A 21,183-nucleotide genomic window follows, 5' to 3' on the forward strand; every position below is an offset into this window, starting at 1 on the left:
AGAACGCTTTGTGATTGGTTCACCCTGCACGCACTGCCGGCCAGTCAGAAAGCCCGCCCAGGACCCCGCCTCTTTAGAACGCGCGGCGGCGGCGGCCCCTGGCAGCGGCGGCGGCCCCGACAGCGGCTGCGATGTTGGCGGTGGGGCTGTCGCTGCGCGGAGCGCTCGTCTCCGGGGTTGCGGCGCGGCGCTGCGGAGCGCTCTGGAGCCGCCTGCCCCTGCTGCCGGCCGCGCCACGCCGAGCCGCCGCGCACTTCTCTTTCCATCCAGACCCGGCACCCACCGAGTATGGTAAGAGCAGGCCGGGCCGGGGGCTAACGCCGTGGGACGGGCTCAGTTTCGCTTTGCTGTTGGGTCGGATCTGCTCCGCCTCGCCGCCACCTTCTCAGCAGAGGTTCCCGCCCCGGCTGGGGTGGTGCGGAGGGAGGGAGGAGGGTGGGCGCTTCCTTTCTCCGCCCCCTCGGGTCGCCTGGCCCCGCCTGCGACCAGCCTCAACAGCGGGGACGAGACCTCGGGGGGCGGTGGTCTCTGTCTGGGCTGAGGCGGGGCAGACTCCCTCTCCTCCCCCAGCCCCGGGTTGCTTCGGGCTTTTTCGGCACCTCAGCCGGCGCGTTGTTGATGAAGTGCTGTTACGGGCAGCCGGTGCAACAGTTGCCGTAGGCCTATCCATCCTCTCGGACCTGCAAACGCTTCTCCTGCCCCTGTTCTGTTTCGGTGATAAAGCTTCTAGCAGTCGCTTAAGAGTTTACATCCATCCCTAAGTTTTTTAGTGGCATGTGCTAATAAACCTGTGGTTAATGGAGACTGCTGTCTGGTGAGAGGTTAAGGTAATCCTCGTGATCACATGGTTAAGAGTAAACACAGATCGATTGGCAATGATCAGCTCAGGACGAAAGTTGGGCTTTTGCCTTTCTTTCTGAGAGGCATCCCTGCAAATGCCTGATGCTGTGTTCGCCTGGAAGAAGCCTGCCAGCTGCAGGAGGGCTGTGTCTCTCACATGGACCACCCTGCCTTCTGGAAGAGTGTTAGTTAGTTACCTTGGTGTTCCAGCTTGGTCACTAAGCCTGAGAAAACTCAGGGCTGTTTCCATTAGTCATTGGGAGGTAGAGGCATCCAGGGTGCCATGGAGTGAAGCCATGGAGCAACCCCAGTTTCTCCAGCTACTCTTTATAAGCCTTGTGCTCTAGACTCTTCAACCAGTTTTGTGACCCTTCTTTGGACATGATACAGCACCTCAGTGTCCTTGTAGTGAGGGACTTAAATGAGATCTGGTGAATCTTAGCAGAAAAGATCCCAATGTGTGCTGCAGCTCCCTGCCTGAGGTCATCATGAAGAAGCTCTAGTGAGGCAGGCAATTTTTATTGACATTTATTAATACTAATAGTAAAATTGCTCCCTTTTTCTCTAAAGTACACTTTGAAATTCTGTAAAAGAGTGGAAGTAAAATAAAGTTATGTCAATACCTATTCTGGTAGTGTTAAAATAACGCTTCTCCATCTCCACAGTTCATGTCTGAAGGGCATAAATAGTTTTTTCTTTCCCATGGGGGCAGAGGCCTTTATTGTAAGCAAGGGCAGCAAGTCAGAACAGTCAGTGTGAGCATTTTCTGACAGTTGCTTAAATAATTGCATTTATTTATATCAGACACTGGAAGGATTGTATCTTCTGGAAAAAAAATAACTTAAATACAAATGTAGGTGACTTGGGAAAGAGAAACAATTTCTGTTCCCCAGCTTTCCTTCGCTTGAGTTAGTAAATGTTGATCATTTGTAGCTTTCATGTAACATGAGCCATTTATTTACTTATTTTTCTTTAAGAGTTTCTACATCATAAAGGGGCATGTAAAATGTGACAACTGAAGCTCCCAAGCACAGGAAAGGTGTAGGAATGCAGGACTTGGGCTCTGCTGTGGCATGACAAGAGTCTGTAACAACAAAAAAAAATGCCAAAGGTAATTAACAGTTTAGGAGGAAAGGAAGCAGAATGGTTGTTGAGAGATTCTGTAGCTACTGTACATGGGATGTCATTCTCCTTTCTGACTTCTAATGCCTGTTCTCATGTTTGCTTAGGATCTTCACCTAACCATCACTTTTTCTTCTTTTAAATGTGCTGTGTGTGCTGGTAGGCAGCATTCTCCTGGGCTGTTGCTCCTAGACATGACTTAGAAGGTTTGATACTGAAAGAGCTACCAAATGTCAGCCAGGCAATTTCTTATTCCCTTAGTTTTTCATAAAGCATTTTTTAATTTACCTGGAGATTCCTGAGCTAGACCAGTCTCTTCTGCTACTGGCACTATTGCTTTATTCCATCTTTGCTTTCAGGCCTATTTGTTTTCCCTTGCAGTGCTGGAAGAAGGGCACTCAGGTAGCCTTTCTCAGTCTTGAAGGTTTTCTTTGAATCCACACTGCAGGAGTTTTTATTACAGCAGTCTGGTGCATTAGCTTTACCCGTTTTAAGTAGGGTTGTTCAGCATCAGGTCTTCTTGGAGATGTGGATTTGATGCTGCTCCTCCTCTGCTCCACTCTGGTGAGACCCCACCTGGAGGACTGTGTCCAGCTCTGGAGCTTCTATTACAAGAAGGATCTGGAGGTGCTGGAAGGTGTCCAGAGAAGGGTCACAAGGATGAGCAGAGGGCTGGAGACAGAGAGAGTTGGGGCTGTTCAGTCTGGAGAGGAGAAGGCTCTGAAGAGACCTTCTTGTAGCCTTCCAGTGTCTGAAAGGGGCTACAAAAAAGCTGGGGAGGGACTTCTTAGGGTGTCAGGCAGGTGTAGGACTAGGGGGAATGGAGCAAAACTAGAAATGGGTAGATTCAGATTGGATGTGAGGAAGAAGTTTTTCCCCATGAGGGTGGTGAGACACTGGCAGAAGTTGCCCAGGGAGGTGGTGGAAGCCTCATCCCTGGAGGTTTTTAAAGCCCCTGCCCATGGCAGAGGGGTTGCATCTGGATGATCCTTGAGGTCCCTTCCAACCCTGACAGTTCTATGATTCTATGACACTTTGTGACACTTTGTAACTGAAGTCCATCGAGCAAGTTGGTGGTCTAGGAAAATATTAGGTGTCTGTGAACAGAAAAAGCTGGACCTGCAAGAAAAATAGTGGAAGAATGATGAAGTAAGTCATTGAGATTGGAAAAGGCCTTTAAGCTCATGGAGCCCAACTCAACTCTCTGCACAGCTGAGTTCACCACTAAAGCATGCCCCTAAGCACCAGCCTTTTAAATGCCTCTGGGGTGGTGACTCAACCACTTTCCTGGGTAGCCTGTCCCAACGCTTAATAACCTTTTCAGTGAAGAAACTTTTCCTAATGTCCAGTCTAACCCTTCCCTGTTGCAGCTTGAGGCTATTCCCTCTTGTCCTGTTGCTATGTACTTGAGGCCAGCACCCACCTCACTACAACCTCTTGTCAGGTAGTTGTAGGGAGTGATGAGGTCTCCCCTGAGCTTTGTTTCTCCAGACTAAACAACCCCAATTCCTTCAGCCACTCCTTGTAAGATTTGTGCTCCAGACCCTTCATCAGTTTTGTGACCTTTCTCTGGACATGCTCCATCACCTCAATGACCTCCTTGTAGGGAAGGGCTGAAATGAGATCTGGTGAATCTTAGCAGAAAGGATCCCAATCCTCCAAACAATTATGGCTTCTTCTTTTGGAAACCCACTGCATTAGTCATTGTTCCTAGTGTCTGACTAAGCATTGCAAAGCTGCATTTGCTTCAGCTAAGAACAGAGTGTTTTTTTGGGGGAAAAAAAAAGTTGAATGCAAGGCAGAACTGTAGTCCTTGGGGTTGCTAAATATGCCATGCTCAGTCTCATCTATCCCATAATCTAAGTTTATGCAGCAAGTGGGTCTTGGGTACTCCGAACAGGGCTCTTGTACGGGGCTGATAACTAAGTTTTTAGTTGTGTTGTACACTGCTGTTTTCTAATGTGCTTTGTGCTTTGAAGGAAATAAAGAGGCTAAATAATCTCTCTTGCACAGGGCAAACTCAGAAGATGAATCTCTTCCAATCCATAACAAGTGCCTTGGACAATGCTTTAGCCAAAGACCCAACTGCAGGTAGGTTACACTTTTGTTAGTGGGTCTGGCTTTGTATAAATTGCTTTTTACTTTGCCTATTTGTGTCCATTATTAGATGCATTTCGTGTAGTCTTTAAAGCTGTCTCAAGTTTTTTCTACACTTTGATCCCAAACAAAGCTTGAGAATGTGTTGTATTAATGTTTTTTTAATGGATTATATGATCTAAGATGTAGTTGTCTTCTCTATTAGCTGAGGGTGTTTTGCTTGGAAGTTGGGACAGAAAAAGACTTTGCTGAGAGGGGATTTAATAAATGTCTAACCTGAGGGCTGGGGGTCAAGAGGGAGGGGACAGGCTCTGCTCACTTGCACCCTGTGACAGGACAAGGGGCAATGGATAGAAACTCCAGCACAGGAGGTTCCACCTCAGCATGAGGAGGAACTTCTTCACTGGGAGGGTCACAGAGCACTGGAACAGGCTGCCCAGAGAGGTTGTGGAGTCTCCTTCTCTGGAGACTTTCAAGACCCATCTGGATGCATTCCTGTGCAACCTCTGCTGGATTCTATGGCCCTGCTCTGGCAGGGGGGTTGGACTTGATGATCACCAGAGGTTCCTTCCAACCCCTAACATCCTGTGATCCTGTGAACATGCTTCTGGGATTACTGATGTGAACTGTACTTAAGGGAAGCTGGAGTCCTACCAGCAAGTAAAGGGAGTTTTAAAAGTGCAAACCTTAGTTTTTAATTCCTTCAGCTCTCTGTGCTCATGAAATGGTAATGTTTAGAGACTAAAAATGGCCAGACTCACTCTGGCCATTCTCCCTTCTCTCCCTCCCTGTCCTCCAAAATTCCTTTCCAACTTTAGTGGTATCTGTTCATCACTGTGCATAGGCAGTGTAAGGTTTTCTAGGCTTTTGCAATCTGGATAACCTCTAACTTTGAAGATGCTAATTCATCATAGCTTGCTTTAAAAGGGTTGTCCTAAACTCTTTGCAACAAAAATGTTTACTCCACTTGCAATTCTTACACATAACAGGAAGTCTGTCATTCCTGTTGCCATAACAGAGGTCTGATGATGGCCAGATACCTGAAAGAGATGTTTAATGTCCTGAACACAGCTGCCAAAGCTCTAGTATCTTATGTAAGATGGGTTTTTCTTTTTGGTGTGTTAGTAACTTCTTTTGGCACTGCTTGATCCACTTCTTGACCTAGAAGTCTGACTAATTGTCTAAGCTGTTAGGATGAGATCCTTGTTGTCTGTCCACCACCATGCCTCTAAATGTTCCCTCTCAATCTGCAGCACTGTGAAAATCACCTTTATTAAATTAAACACAGAGTTCATGCCAAGAACATTCTAGTATTTATAGCATCAGCCATATGAAAGTAAGGAGGATGTTGGCCTGGCAAGAACCTAAACTTTTATAATCTTCAGTCTTTTAAGTCACAGCATCACAGGATGTAAGGGGTTGGAAGGGACCTCTGGAGATCATCAAGTCTTGTGTAACCAGTTCCTAATCCATCTCACTGTCTGTTCTTCTATCCCACATCTCCTGAGCTGACTCACAATGTTACAGGACATTAGAGGTTGGAAGGGACCTCCAGAGATCATCAAGTCCAACCCCCCTGCCAGAGCAGCATCACCCAGGGGAGTCTGCACAGGAATGCATCCAGGTGGGGCTGGAAAGTCTCCAGAGAAGGAGACTCCACAACTCCCCTGGACAGCCTGTTCCAGGGCTCTGTCACCCTCACTCCAAAGAAGTTTCTCCTCATGTTGAGCTGAAACCTTCTGTGTTCAAGCTTGTACCTGTTCTTCCTTGTCTATTTATTTCACACCCCCAAAAAGAACTTGGCTCCCTCCACTTGACACCCACCCCTCAGCTATTGAGAGACATTGATCAGATCCCCTCTCAGTCTTCTCTTCTCCACACTAAACAGCCCCAGGGCTCTCAGGCTCTCTTCCCAGGGAGATGCTCAAGTCCCCTAAGCATCCTCCTGGCTCTCCCTTGGATTCTCTCCAGCAGGTCTCTGTCTCTCTTCAACTGAGGAGCCCAAAACTGGACACAGGATTGCAGCTGTGGTCTCAGCAGGGCAGAGTAGAAGGGGAGCAGAACCTCCCCAGCCCTGCTGGCCACACTTTGCTTGCTGCACCCCAGGATCCCATTGGCTCTCTTGGCCACAAGGGCACATTGCTGTCCCATGCAGAACTTGCTGCCCACCAGCACTCCAAGCTCTTTCTCCATGGAGCTGCTTTCCAGCAGGGCAGCCTCTAACCTGTCCTGGTGCCTGTTGTTATTCCTCCCCAGATGCAGGACCCTGCACTTGTCCTTATTGAACTCCCTGAGGTTTGCCTGCAGCCAGCTCTCAGCCTGTCCAGCTCTGGTTGGATGCCAGCACAGCCTGACAGGTGTCAGCCACCCCCCAGTTTTGTACCATCAGAACTTGCTGAGGGTACTCTCAATGCCCTCAGCCATGTGGTTGATAAAGATATTGAACAAAACTGGACCCAGTAGCAATCCCTGGGGGACACCACTGGCCACAGGCCTCTGAGTTGGCTCTGTGCCACTGATGATGACCCTCTGAACTCACAAGGATGTTATGGGAGGCAGTGTCAAAAGCCTGGCTAAGGTCAAGGCAGACTATGTCCACTTCTCCCTGCACCTACCCATTGTAGGGCTGGATCTTTGCAAAGCCCTTTACAAGGCCATGCTGGAATTCTACAGTTCAGACATGTGAGCTGTCAGTGTCACCCTACTTACTGAATTAATTAGCACTTCTTGCAACAGGAGGCATGCACTTCATATGTTTTTAGTTGTGTGGGAATTGGGCAACTATGCTTTTTGGTTTTTTTGAAGGGTGGAAATCCTCATATTTCTGTTGATGGGAATTAAAATCTGTCCAGGAAAATATCTTCAGTGGCTGAAGAGAATGAGTAAATCCATGCAAGTTTGCTGATACCAGCATTAAATGGACTTTTTATTTATGCCAGCTGGCTCAAAAGTGAGTAGCCATATGATAATGGAAAGACCTTACAGAGATTTTAAGTACAGAAAAAAACCCAACAAATGAATATTTAAACATAATTAGAGAGATGATCTGGGGTCATACTCAGTCATATACTCCATGGCTGCATTGGTTTTTAGATCATTATACAAGTGGTGCCATTAATATGATTGTCAGAAGTGTGTTAATCCCTTTTAGTCCTTCCAATCAGAAATTTCTTCCAATAAAAGTAATGTTTGGAAGGGAAGGAGGCTAACTTACCCATCTGTGTGCTTTAAAATATGGGAAGTGTTGACAAATTTGGGGGTTATGAGAACTGAGTTCCTGCAGGCTGCTATTAGTGACACTGCTCTACATCTCTTGCATGCTTAAGGAAATTGAAATGGGCATTACTTATGCCTGTGAATTAAGTAACTGAAGTGTTTCAAGACCCATTAGATATCATCATTCCACAAATTCAAAGAAAAGAAGAACCCAGATTACTTGATAAGAAACTAAATGTTAGAAGGCAATTACTTTTAGTGATAAAACTTCATTGCCTGCACACCCACGCTCTAAGCTCAGTGTGTTCAATGCTGAGAGTTGTTCTGGTTATTAGATATCTATCTTTCTGTAGGAGTCACTCTAAAGTCAGGCTTCAGGGATCTGGTAATGTTTGGAGAAGGTTCTGATGATACAAAACTGGGGGTAGGTGGCTGACACCTGTCAGGCTGTGCTGGCATCCAAGCAGAACTGGACAGGCTGAGAGCTGGCTGCAGGCAAACCTCAGGGAGTTCAATAAGGACAAGTGCAGGGTCCTGCATCTGGGGAGGAATAACAACAGGCACCAGGATAGGTTAGAGGCTGCCCTGCTGGAGAGCAGATCCACAGAGAAAGAGCTTGGAGTGCTGGTGGACAGCAAGTTCTGCATGGGACAGCAATGTGCCCTTGTGGCCAAGAGAGCCAATGGGATCCTGGGGTGCAGCAAGAAAAGTGTGGCCAGCAGGTCTAGGGAGGTTCTTCTACCTCTCTACTCTGCCCTGCTGAGACCACAGCTGCAATCCTGTGTCCAGTTTGGGGCTCCCCAGTTCAAGAGAGACAGAGACCTGCTGGAGAGAATCCAAGGGAGAGCCATGAGGATGCTTAGGGGACTTGAGCATCTCCCTTGGGAAGAGAGCCTGAGAGCCCTGGGGCTGTTTAGTGTGGAGAAGAGAAGGCTGAGGGGGGATCTGATCAATGTCTCTCAATAGCTGAGGGGTGGGTGTCAAGGGGAGGGGGCCAGGCTCTTTTGGGTGGTGCACAGTAATAAGAGAAGGAACAATAGGTACAAGCTTGAACATTGAAGGTTTCACCTCAACACGAGGAGAAACTTCTTTGCAGTGAGGGTGACAGAGCCCTGGAACAGGCTGCCCAGGGGGTTGTGGAGTCTCCTTCTCTGGAGACTTTCTAACCCCACCTGGATGCATTCCTGTGCAGACTCCCCTGGGTGATGCTGCTTTGGTAGGGGGGATGGACCTGATGATCTCTGGAGGTCCCTTCCAACCTCTATTGTTCTGTGATTCTGTGATTCATGAAGGAAACTTCAATTTGACGTTTTTCAAAGCACTGAAATCTGTGGATGAGGAACGTACATGGTTAGCAGTTGATGCAGAACACCTTGATGACTTAACAGATGATCAAAGACTGAGGTTGCTGGGGTTGTTCAGCGAAGAGAAGACTCTGGAGGGATCTTAGAGCTTCCTTCCAATATCTGAAGGGATCCTACAGGAAAACTGGAGAGGGACTTCTCATAAGGGTGTCTAGGACTATGACAAGAGGGAATAGTTTGAAGCTGAGGGAGAGCAGGGTTAGACTGGATCTTAGGAAGAGGTTCTTCAGTACAAGGGTGATGAGATTCTGGAATGGGCTGCCCAGGGAGGTTGTGGATGCCTCCTCCCTGGGGGTGTTCAAGGCCAGGTTGGATGAGACTTTGAGCAGCTGAATCTAGTTCAGAGGCATCCCTGCCCATGGCAGAAAGGTTGGAGTAGATGAGCTCTGAGGTCTCTTCCAACCTGAGCCATTCTGTAACTCTTTAGTGATTCTTGGAATTACTTTTATTTGTTTAGATGTAGGAATTGTGATATGATAGAGTATTTCAGAAAAATGGAGATGAAAGCACAGCTGCTTCAGCTTCCTGAATTCTCTTCTGAGACAAAGTTCTGCTGCTGTACTGATTCCTCATTAGCCTTGCTTCTTTCTAAGGGGTTTTTAAGGGGTGACCTCATTCATGTTTATAAATATGGAAAGGGTGAGTGCCAAGAGGATGGAGTCAGGCTCTGCTTGGTGATGCCCAATGACAGCACAAGGGGCAGTGGTGGAAGCTGAGGCATAGGAAGTTCCATGGAAATAGGAGGAAAAATGTTTTCCCTGTGAGGTTGACAGAACACTGGAAGAGGCTGCCCAGGGGGGTTGTGGAGTCTCCCTCTCTGGAGATACTAAAGACCCACCTGGATGTATTCCTGTGTGATCTGCTCAGGCAGGGGGGTTGGACTGGATAAGCTTTTGAGGTCCCTTCCAACCCCTGTCATTCTGTGGGATTCTTCATTCTGTGAAGAGGAGGCTAAGTGGAGACCTCATGGCTCTCTATAACTCCCTGAAAGGAGGCTGGAGTGAGGTGGGGGTTGGTCTTTTCTCCCTAGTATCAAGTGATAGGGTGAGAAGAAATGGCCTGAAGCTGTGCCAGGGGAGGTTTGGGTTCCTTCCAGCCCCTAACATTCTGTGATTCTTTTTTAGGTAGTCTGTGTGTGAGAAATGCTTAGGTCTAGATAAATCCTGAAGTAAACTGAAATGTGAGGTGCTGCTTATGTTAGTGTCTCAGCTTTTGAATCATGTGCAGTGCAGTAACATTGGCCTGCTCTACTGTTATTTTTCAGTAATATTTGGTGAAGATGTGGCCTTTGGTGGAGTCTTCAGGTGTACAGTTGGCTTGAGAGACAAATATGGTAAGGAAACTCTTCAACCTGACATTGTTTTCATGGTAGCATCTCTGTTCTGTTTTACCCCTCTGTGGCTTGTGAGAGAAGATAAGAACATGTGTGAGAAAAGCCTTGCAAATGGACTTCTCTTTTCCTTCCTGTCCTTGGAAACAGGAAGAGCTATGATCTTGTTACCACTTATGTAAACTTTCAAAACTTGCTGACATGACCTGAAGGGAGCAAGGAGGGGGCAGCCTCCTCTCCTTGGTGGCAAGCAAGAGGACTGGGGAAATGGTTTCAAGCTGTTCCAGGAGAGGTTCAGGCTGGATGCTAGGAAATATTTCTTCACAGAGAGGGTCCTCAAACATTGGAATGGTCTGCCCAGAGCAGTGGTGGAGTATCCCTCCCTGGAGGTTTTCAAGCAGTGTGTGGACCTGGTGCTTAGGGACATGGTTTAAGATTGACCTTAAACTGGGTGGAGGGTTGGACTGGATGATCTTTGAGGTCTCTTCCAACTGGATGTTTTCTGTGATTCTGTGATTTCAAGAGTCTTCTATTTCTTCAATTAACTTCATTGATATAACTGCTTCCAATCACAGAATTACTGAGGCTGGAAATTGTGCCCCTGTACACAGCACTGGTTAGGCTGCACCTTGAGTCCTGTGTCCAGTTCTGGGCCCCTCAATTTAAGAAGGACATTGAGACACTTGAATGTGTCCAGAGAAGGGCAACGAGGCTGGGGAGAGGCCTGGAACACAAACCCTAAGAGGAGAGGCTGAGGGAGCTGGGGGTGTTTAGCCTGGAGAAGAGGAGGCTCAGGGGAGACCTCATTGCTGTCTACAACTACCTGAAGGGAGGTTGTAGCCAGGTGGGGGTTGGTCTCTTCTCCCAGGCAACCAGCACCAGAACAAGAGGACACAGTCTCAAGCTGTGCAGGGGGAAGTTTAGGCTCAAGGTGAGGAGAAAGTTCTTCATGGAGAGAGTTGTTAGACATTGGAATGTGCTGCCCAGGGAGGTGGTGGAGTCACCATCCCTGGAGGTGTTCAGGAGGGGATTGGACGTGGCATTTGGTGACATGGTTTAGTAGTCATGAGGTCTTTGATGATCCTTGAGGTCTTTTCCAACCTTATTGATTCTGTGATTCTGTGAAAAGACCTCTGAGGTCATCAAGCCCAGCCTATGACCTTACACCACCACATCAGCTACACCATGCCACCAAGTGCCACATCCAAGCTTTTCTTCAAGACCTTCAGGGATGGTCCTGGGCATCCTCCCTGGGCAGTCCATCCCAGTGCCTAATCAGCCTTTCTGTCAGGAAGTGCTTCCTAATATCCAACCTAAACCTCCCCTGGAGCAGCTTCAGGCCATGGCCTCTTGTCCTGTCACTAACTGCAAATGGACCAAGAATTCATCCTTGTGTCCCTGTTTAATTACTGTAATCCAGTGAAAGCCTCTTAGCATGGAGTTTCTTTTTTGTCCTATCTGTCAGGAACTGTGGATTTAAACTCTGTGTTAAACATAGTATTTTCTAGCATGGCCTGAAAAACCAAGATAGAAGCTTTGTGCAATGGCTGTGCTTGTGCCCCACCTAGAGTGTAATTGGTTTAGTTTTTTTTGGGAGGCTCAATGTGAAGGCCTTCAGAGAAACAGGGCAACCTTTGTCTCAAAGAATCTGAGAAGTGGCCTTTATCACTAGACAGGAAAAACAGGTTTGCAAAAGTATATGGAAAACCCCCAACATTGTACTAAATCATCTCATCAGACAGTTGAGGTAAGTTCAGTGGAAGAAGAAAAATTGTTGCTTGTAGGAATTCTCTAATTTTTCTTGAAAACTCCTCATTTTAAAGTAAGTTTTAAATAGGGAATTTCTCTTAAATCTACAGGAGCTTAAAAATTTCTTGTGTGAGCTGTGATCTACATTAAGCAGTACGTGGTGTTTATTTTGGAAGAAGTTGAGTTCTCCTGTCTCTGGGGGACAGTCTCCTACAGCTGAGTATCAGCTGCACCTAAGAAAGGCAGGGGGGAAGTAAAGACTTTGTTTCAGGCTCTGTATGTTGTTGCACAAGCATGTAAGTGCCACATTCACAGTGCTTGATGGATGGAATTCTGTTGTAGCTTTAAGAGTGGACAGAAATAATATTTTACCACCCAGAGGAAAGTAAAATAAAGATGCTTTCACATGGGGTTGGAAAGAATTGGAAGTAAAAGGTGCAATAATATTTTACCCACTAATGGAAAGTAAAATAAAGAAAGACACTCACATGGGATTGGAAAGAATTGGAAGTAAAATGTGCTATTCACAACTATATACAGAAAGTATAAAATCTCCAAATTCACACTCAGCCCCAGCCCAGTCCTTTGACTTAGGATTACAAAAATCTCCCTAAGCCAACAACCTCTTAAAGGAAAAAAAAAAAAAAACAAAACCAAACAAAAAGCCAACCTCCCCTACTTAGGTCAAACCTCCTGGCCTCAAATGCCCCCTTCCCCCACCCCTCCCAACCCCCATTACCATGCCTCTCTGCATCCCCCATTACCAAACCTATGGGATGCAGTAAAAATTTGGCTCATGAGCTCCAGGCCTCTACCAAGGCTGCTCTCAGCCTCATTTCCCTTGGACTTGGGGGTGCTGGTGGATGAGAAGCTCAGCAGGAGCCAGCAGTGAGCACTTGCAGCCCAGAAAGCCAACCAGAGCCTGGGCTGCATCAGGAGAAGTGTGGCCAGCAGGGCAAGGGAGGTGATTCTCCCCCTCTGCTCCACTCTGCTGAGACCACACCTGGAGTACTGCATCCAGTTCTGGAACCTCTGTTACAAGAGGGATCTGGACATGCTGGAAGGTGTCCAGAGAAGGGCCACCAGGAAGATCAGAGGGCTGGAGCTCCTCTGCTATGGAGACAGACTGAGAGAGTTGGGATTGTTCTGTGTGGAGAGGAGAAGGCTCTGAAGTGACCTTCTTGTGGCCTTCCAGTATCTGAAAGGGGCTACAAGACAGCTGGGGAGGGACTTTTTAGGGTGTCAGGTAGTTGTAGGACTGGGGGGAATGGAGCAAAACTAGAAATGGGTAGATTCAGATTGGATGTTAGGAAGAAGTTTTTCACCATGAGGGTGGTGAGACACTGGCACAGGTTGCCCAGGGAGGTGGTGGAAGCCTCATCCCTGGAGGTTTTTGCAGCCAGGCTGGATGTGGCTGTGAGCAACCTGCTGTAGTGTGAGGTGTCCCTGCCCATGGCAGGGGGTTGGAACTGGATGATCCTCAGGGCTGTATTCCTGTGTGCTCTGCTCTAGGTGATCCTGCTCTGGCAGGGGCGTTGGAGTGGATGAGCTTTCGAGGTCCCTTCCAACCCCTAACATTCTGTGGTTCTGTATTCTTTTTTTCCTTGGTAGTTTTTTTTCTTGCAGATACTCAGGATCACTAGGTGGCAGTCTATGCCTGTGAGTAGCTATTTTGATTAATTTTGCTACAAATTGATAGTTCCTTTTAAAGCACTTTTATAGAGGTCAGGGTCTAAGTATGACCTAATATTAACATTGGGAGATTTTACTATATTAATACTCAGCGTTGTACTATGGAGATGTTGCTTGCTATCCAGCTTGTTACTGAAGACTCTCTGGGGAGATAGAGGAGAAATTTGCTCTCAGAATAAATTGGTCATCAGACCTAAACTTTTTGCCAGGAAAGCCAATTAAGGCTGAGTGTAGAGTAATATAAACACAGTTAGAGGCCTGTCCTAGTAAGTGATTGAAGTCAGGCTTATTGACTCTGTAAGAAAAGAAACCCTAATTGTTAATGGGATGAATTTTTGACATGCTACAAAGAATTCTGTTTGAAAATGTTTGAGGAATCCTATATAAGCAGTATGTGGAAAATTCTTTTCCATGATAATATGTTTGTTCCTGTACATCTATAGTCAACCTCTGAAGTAGGTGATTCCATTTTCCTGGCATTGCTCTGCTGCTCATCACAGGCTCACAGGATGTTAGGGGTTGGAAGGGACCTCCAGAGATCTTTGATACCAACCCTCCTGCCAGAGCAGGACCATAGATTCTAGTACAGGTTGCACAGGAACACATCCAGATATGTCTTGAAAGTCTCCAGAGAAGGAGACTGCACAACCTCTCTGGGGAGCCTGCTCCAGAGCTCTGTGACCCTCCTCATGTTGAGGTGGAACCTCCTGTGCTGTAGTTTCCATCCATTGCCCCTTGTCCTATCCCAGGGTGCAAGTGAGCAGAGCCTGTCCCTTCCCTCTTGACCCCCAGCCCTCAGATATTTATAAACATTTATTAAATCCCCTTTCAGTCTTCTCCTCTGCAGACTAAACAGCCCCAGATCACAGTCTCACAATATATCAGAGGTTGGAAGGGACCTCAAGAGATCATCAGGTCCAACTCCCCTGCCAGAGCAGCATCACCCAGGGGAGTCTGCACAGGAATGCATCCAGGTGGGGTTGGAAAGTCTCCAGAGAAGGAGACTCCACAACCCCCTTGGGGAGCCTGTTCCAGTGGTTCCTTCAGCCTCTCCTCCTAGGGCAGTGCTCCAGTCCCTTTATCATCCTGGTAGCTCTCCATTGGACTCTCTCCAGTAGATCCCTGTCCCTGTTGAACTGGGGACACAGTATTGCTCATGATCCTTCTGTTGTCCTGTCTCTGACCAGAGGAAGGAGAGAGAGACTGGGTTCTTTTTTCACTGTGTTGTGAAATGAAGGCACAAACGAGGCCGAATATCAAAAGCCAGACTATTTATGAAAAGATAGGGTGGATGGAACAGAAGGGGTGAGAGAGAGAGAGAGGAAAAACGGAGAAAGAGAGAGAGCAGGACAGGAATTATATTAGCACCACCCCCTGCAAGATGCTTTGGCTGGGGGAGGTCTGAGGACGGGTGCTGCTGCTTTGGCTTGGAGGAGAGGAGGGAGGGGGAGAGAGATCCCAAAGTCCAAGTCCTTTTCAGCCTGTGTTGTCTGGTGATGTTTCCAGAGTGCAAACTGAGGGAGCTGGGGGTGTTTAGCCTGGAGAAGAGGAGGCTCAGGGGAGACCTCATTGATGTCTACAACTACCTGAAGGGAGGTTGTAGCCAGGTGGGGATTGGGCTCTTCTCCAGGCATCCAATGACAGAACAAGAGGACACAGTCTCAAGCTGTGCAGGGGGAAGTTTAGGCTTGCTCTTAGAAAGTTGGTCTTCCTAGAAAGAGAGATTGGCCATGGGAATGTGCTGCCCAGGGAGGTGGTGGGGTCGATGTCCCTGGAGGTGTTTAAAAAGAAACATGATGAAGCACTTAGTGCCATGGTTTAGTTGATTAAATGGTGTTGGGTGATCTGTTGGACTGGATCATCTCAAAGGTCTTTTCCAACCTGCTTAATTCTGTGAACTGTTTGTAGGTTTCTGCTTTAAGTTAGATTCCTAACAGTTTGGATGCCTGTTTAGATTATTTGCTAAGTTTGTGACCTACTGGAAATTATTTTCAGAGCGAAAGAGTGGTGGAAATAAAGCTTGGGTTTTGTTTTGTGTTTATTTGTGGGTTTGATTTTTTTTTTTTTTTTTCACTTGCCAGTAGGGAATTCTTGGGTAATGCAGTTTTAGTTCCCTTGCAGCTGTGTGGAAATATGGGTAGAGAGTGAATACTTGAATGGCAATTTTTATTTCAAAGGGTCTCTCAGTTTCTGGAGGGTGCCACTGTGGTGTTTCCCACCAGAAGTGAGTGCTTTGCCCAGGATCTCACATCTGTGCCTCAGGAGCTCTGAACTTACCCCCCCAAAGCATTAACTGAGCTATCAAAGCTGCTCTCTGTGGAGGTGCAGCAGGAATGGTTTTGGGAGCAGTTGTTTTGAAATGTTTTGGAAGGAATTTGCTTGTGTGACTCTTTTGTCACTGTTTGGGATCCACTGTGTGACAGCAGAGAGAACAAGAAAAGAGGTTTCCTCATTTCTGGATTAATGCTCTGTCACCATTTAGAGGGGTTTGAGGGTTGTGGCTTTTATGTTGGTTTCTTTTAGTGGTTCTGTTTGGTCTCTGTTACTCCTCTTCATGTTTCAGTGCTTCAAGAGATGTGCTGCCCACAGCACCTTATGGTTCTCTCACAGCATCCTTGCACCTAAGCTGAGAGAGTGTGGTCTGGATGATTGGGTATTGAGGTGGATTGAGAGCTGATTGAAGGGAAGAAGTCAGAGAGTTGTGGTCAATGGGACAGAGTCGAGTTGGAGGCCTGTGTCAGTGGAGTCCCTCAGGGGTCAGTGCTGAGACCAGAGCTGTTCAATACATTCACCAACCACCTGGATGAGGGCACAGAGAGCACTGTCAGCAAGTTTGCTGATGACACCAAACTGGGAGGAGTGGCTGACCCAGCAGGGTTGTGCTGCCATTCAGTGAGACTTGGACAGGCTGAGAGCTGGGCAGGGAGAAATGGAATGAAGTTCAACAAGGGCAAGTGTAGAGTCCTGCACCTGGGAAAGAACAACCCCATGGAGCAGTATTGACTGGGGACTGACCTGCTGGAGAACAGTGAAGGGGAAAGGACCTGGGGGTCCTTGTGGATGGGAGGCTGATCATGAGCCAGCAATGTGCTCTTGTGGCCAAGAAGGCAAATGGTGTCCTGGGGTGGATTAGAAGGGTTGTGGTCAGTAGGTCAAGAGAGGTTCTCCTCCCCCTCTGCTCTGCCCTGGTTGAGGCCACATCTGGAATATTGTGTCCAGTTCTAGGCCCCTCAGCTCAGGAAGGACCTCAGGGAACTGCTTGAAAGAGTCCTGTGCAGAACCACAAGGATGAAGGGAGTGGAACATCTTCCTTATGAGGAGAGCCTGAGGGAGCTGAGGGCTCTATAGCTTGGAGGAGACTGAGAGGTGACCTCATTCATGTTGATAAAGATGTGCAGGGTGAGTGCCAAGAGGCTGGAGCCAGGCTCTGCTAGGTGGTACCCAGTGACAGCACAAGGGGCAGTGGTGGAAGCTGAGGCATAGGAAGTTCCATATAAACATGAGGAAAAATCTTTTTCCCTGTGAGGGTGAGAGAAGACTGGAAGAGGCTGCCCAGGGGGGCTGTGGAGTTTCCCTTCTCTGGAGATATTCAAGACCTGCCTGGCTGTGTTCCTGTGTGCTCTGCTCTAGGTGCTCCTGCTCTGGCAGGGGGGATGGACTGGATGAGCTTTGGAGGTCCCTTCCAGCCCCTGGCATTCTGTGATTCTGTTTCTGTGATTCTCATACAAAGTCAATTAGGACAAACTGCATTTCATAAGGTTTGTGTGTAACACTGCCTAATATGTTTCTGGAGTGATGTTTCCTGCCTTTATTAGCAGTGGGGTGTTGACTGTGGGTTTGTGGCATGCCTTAGTCACCAGGTCCTTTCTATTGTACTGCTGTGCAGCTTGTAATTGCTTCTTTTCTGAGGGGATGCTTGGTGCAGTGCAACTCAGTAACACGTATAAGATACACCAAATTCAATCTGAGATCATTTCCTTTCAGGCTATTCTGAATTACACACATGGCTGGAGATAGTCATACATGCAGGCAATGGGAAAAGGGGAATAGGAGGATGAAGTTTTTTCCTCCTTTCTGATTTTTCATAGCTAAAATAGATCTTCTTAGGTAGAGCAGAAAGGGTGCTCATATTAGATGAAATTGATTTGGTTTAATGCCCTGTTCTGGGGGATGGGTGGAAGTTGAGGCATAGGAAGTTCCATATGAACATGAGGAATAATTTTTTTTTTCACTGTGGGAGTGATGGAACCACTGGAACAGGCTGCCCAGGGAGATTGTGGAGACTCCTTCTCTGGAGATATTAAAAATCCACCTGGATGCATTCCTGTGTGATCTGCTCTAGGTGATCCTGCTCTGGCAGAGGGGTTGGACTGGATGAGCTTTCAAGGTCCCTTCCAGCCCCTAACATTCTGTGATTCTGTGGAAAATTGGTAGGATTTTTTTTTTATCTTCTAAACTTTACATTTAGAAAAAGTGTGCTATAGATGGGGAGCAGATCGTAATCAATAATTAGTGCCTGTTCAATCAGCCCAGGCTGCTTTCTTGCAAACTGGAAAAAAAAAAAATCACAGAAGAGTAGGAAAACCAGGAGAAGAAATAGGACTTGAATTGAATCCTGTGAGGGTGGGGGACTTGAATCCAATCAAAGATTTCCCTTGTGGAAACTTCCAAAGGCATCAAAAAGCAAATGAGTGCACAGCACGTGAAGCCACAGCTACAGCCAGAAGATACACATCCCAAGGTCAGGGTGACATTAGCTATCAGCTGGATGCTTGAAAAATGATTTTATTGATGAATTCCACATTTGTTTTCCTCTGCTTTCTGCCTGCATTACAGAATTGAGGTCTCTGAAGCACAGGGGATGTTTTGGGACAGATCAGCTGGCAAAGGGCTTGTTTGTAGCCTGCAGTGATGGAGGTTCCCTGGCTTCCCTACACATACAGTCCCAGGATTATTCTTATGAGCATGACACCAAGCTGTGTGGTGCAGCAGACAGGCTGGAGGGAAGGGATCCATCCAGAGGGACCTGGACAGGCTGGAGAGGTGGGACCAAGCCAACCTCAGGAGGTTCAACAAGACCAAGTGCAGGGTCCTGCAGCTGGGTCAGGGCAATCCCAAGCACAAATCCAGGCTGGGCAGTGACTGGCAGGAGAGCAGCCCTGAGGAGAGGGACTTAGGGGTGCTGGTGGATGAGAAGCTCAACAGGAGCCAGCAGTGAGCACTTGCAGCCCAGAAAGCCAACCAGAGCCTGGGCTGCAGCAAGAGAAGTGTGGCCAGCAGGGTGAGGGAGGTGATTCTCCCCCTCTGCTCTGCTCTGGTGAGACCCCACCTGGAGTACTGCATCCAGTTCTGGAGCCTCTACTACAAGAGGGATCTGGACATGCTGGAAGGTGTCCAGAGAAGGGCCATGAGGATGATCAGAGGGCTGGAGCACCTTTGCTATGGAGACAGACTTGAGAGAGTTGGGGCTGTTCAGTCTGGAGAAGAGAAGGCTCTGAGGAGACCTTCTTGTGGCCTTCCAGTATCTGAAGGGGGCTCCAAGAAAGCTGGGGAGGGACTTTTTAGGATATAAGGTAGTGATAGGACTAGGAGGAGTGGAATGAAGCTGGAAGTGGGGAGATTCAGGCTGGATGTGAGGAAGAAGTTCTTCCCCATGAGAGTGGTGAGAGCCTGGAATGGGTTGTCCAGGGAGGTGGTTGAGGCCCCATCCCTGGAGGTGTTTAAGGCCAGGCTGGATGTGGCTGTGAGCAATCTGCTGTGGTGTGAGGTGTCCCTGGCCATGGCAGGGAGGTTGGAACTGGATGATCCTTGAGGTCCCTTCCAACCCTGACTGATTCTATGATTATGGTTTGAAGTTTTATCTTATAGATCAGTTTTCTCTAGACTCTGGTTATTGCAGCTGAAGGATGTAGACCATCCAAACCTGTGTACATGGCTCTTGAATTCTCACTAAGTAAAACCTGCTTACTTTCTGTTGGACTTAGCCTCTGGAGGCCCACAAGCATTCTGTGATTCTGTGAGGAGGGGAGATTTAGAATGGGTATTAAAAAGAAATTCTTTACAGTGAGGGTGGTGAGATGTTGGAACAGGTTGTCCAGGGAGGTCAGTGATGTTCCTTCCCTGGAGGTTTTTGCAGCCAGGCTGGATGTGGCTCTGGGCAACCTGCTGTAGTGTGAGGTGTCCCTGCCCATGGCAGGGGGGTTGGAACTGGATGATCCTTGAGGTCCCTTCCAAACCTAACAACTGGCCATTGGAATGTGCTGCCCAGGGAGGTGGTGGGGTCACCATCCCTGGAAGTGTTTAAAAAGAGCCTGGATGAGGCACTTAGTGCCATGGTTTAGTTGATTAGATGGTGTTGGGTGATAGGTTGGACTGGATGATCTTGAAGGTCTTTTCCAACCTGGTTAATTCTGTGATTCTGTAATTCTATGATCTTTAAGGTCCTTTCCAGCCCAAACCATTCCATGATTTTGTCTGATCCACCACAATCCCTGCTGGTTTTTCTGTAGACCTTGTGTGGAAGGTGCAAACATCTGTGTGAGTTTTCAGGGAACACTTCATTCCCAGTAAATGAGTCATTTATTTGCAGTTTGGCAAAATAGTTCAGTTGTTTTTTGTTTATTTGGTCAAGAGATGGCTGTACCTGGCCATGCCCAAGGCACAGTAGCCTTTCTGAAACTGGTAAGTAGTTATTTGAACACAATGGTATTTTAAGAGCCTGAGCTGTGCCAAATGCCTCAAGGCAAGTCTTGTTTAAGTGGAATGTCTGTTCAGTGCCTCTGGGGGAAAAACATGGGTGAGAAGACAAGGTTGTCCTCAGGCTCACAGGATGTTAGGGGTTGGAAGGGACCTCCAGAGATCATTGAGTCCAACCCCCCTGCCAGAGCAAGCACATGTTGCACAGGAACACATCCAGATGGGGCTTGAGAGTCTCCAGAGAAGGAGCCTCCACAACCTCTCTGGGCAGCCTGTTCCAGTGCTCTGTCACCCCCACAGTGAAGAAGTTCCTCCTCATGCTGAGGTGGAACCTCCTGTGCTGGAGTTTCTATCCATTGCCCCTTGTCCTATCCCAGGGTGCAAGTGAGCAGAGCCTGTCCCCTCCCTCTTGACCCCCAGCCCTCAGGTATTTATGGACATTTCACAGAATCAACCAGGTTCCCCTCTCAGTCTTCTCTTCTCCAGACTAAACAGCCCCAGTGCTCTCAGCTTCTCCTCCCCAGGCAGTGCTCCAGTCCCTTCAGTATCCTTGTAGCTCTCCATTGGACTCTCTCCAGCAGATCTCTGTCCCTCTTGAACTGGGGAGCCCAGAACTGGATGCAATATTCCAGGTGAGGTCTCACCAGGGCAGAGTAGAGGGAGAGGAGAACCTCCCTGGATCTGCTGGACACACTCCTCTCAATGCACCCCAGGATCCCCTTGGCCTTCTTGGCCCCCAGGGCACATTGCTGTCCCAGTCAGAACTTGTTGCCCACCAGCACTCCCAGCTCCTTCTCCTTGGGGCTGCTCTCCAGCAGATCCCCTCCCAACCTGTCCTGCTGCAGTTTATTCTTCCTTCCCAGGTGCAGGACTCTGCACTGTTCCTTGTTGACCCTCATTAGGTTCCTCTCTGCCCAGCTCTCAGCCTGTCCAGGTCTCTCTGAATGGCCTCACAGCCTTCAGGTGTCTCAGCCAAGCCTCCCAGTTTGGTATCATCAGCAAACTTGCTGAGTAAACTCTGTCTGTCTGTCCCCTCATCAATGTCATTGATGAAGATGTTAAACATGAGCAGACCCA

General features: G+C 47.9%; 1 protein-coding gene across 1 annotated transcript in view; it reads left to right on the forward strand.

Moving 5' to 3' along the window:
• The first annotated feature begins 257 nt into the window (after positions 1 to 257).
• BCKDHB (branched chain keto acid dehydrogenase E1 subunit beta) overlaps positions 258 to 21,183 on the forward strand; it is a 151,487-nt gene continuing 130,561 nt past the window's right edge. Inside the window, exons 1-3 of the mRNA XM_054394701.1 lie at positions 258 to 291; positions 3,976 to 4,053; positions 9,904 to 9,972. Coding sequence (XP_054250676.1) covers positions 3,990 to 4,053; positions 9,904 to 9,972 — 133 coding nt within the window. The 5' untranslated portion in view covers positions 258 to 291; positions 3,976 to 3,989. The remainder of the gene's footprint in view (positions 292 to 3,975; positions 4,054 to 9,903; positions 9,973 to 21,183) is intronic.

Source organism: Indicator indicator, chromosome 2 (assembly GCF_027791375.1).
Source record: "Indicator indicator isolate 239-I01 chromosome 2, UM_Iind_1.1, whole genome shotgun sequence".
NCBI lineage: Eukaryota > Metazoa > Chordata > Aves > Piciformes > Indicatoridae > Indicator > Indicator indicator.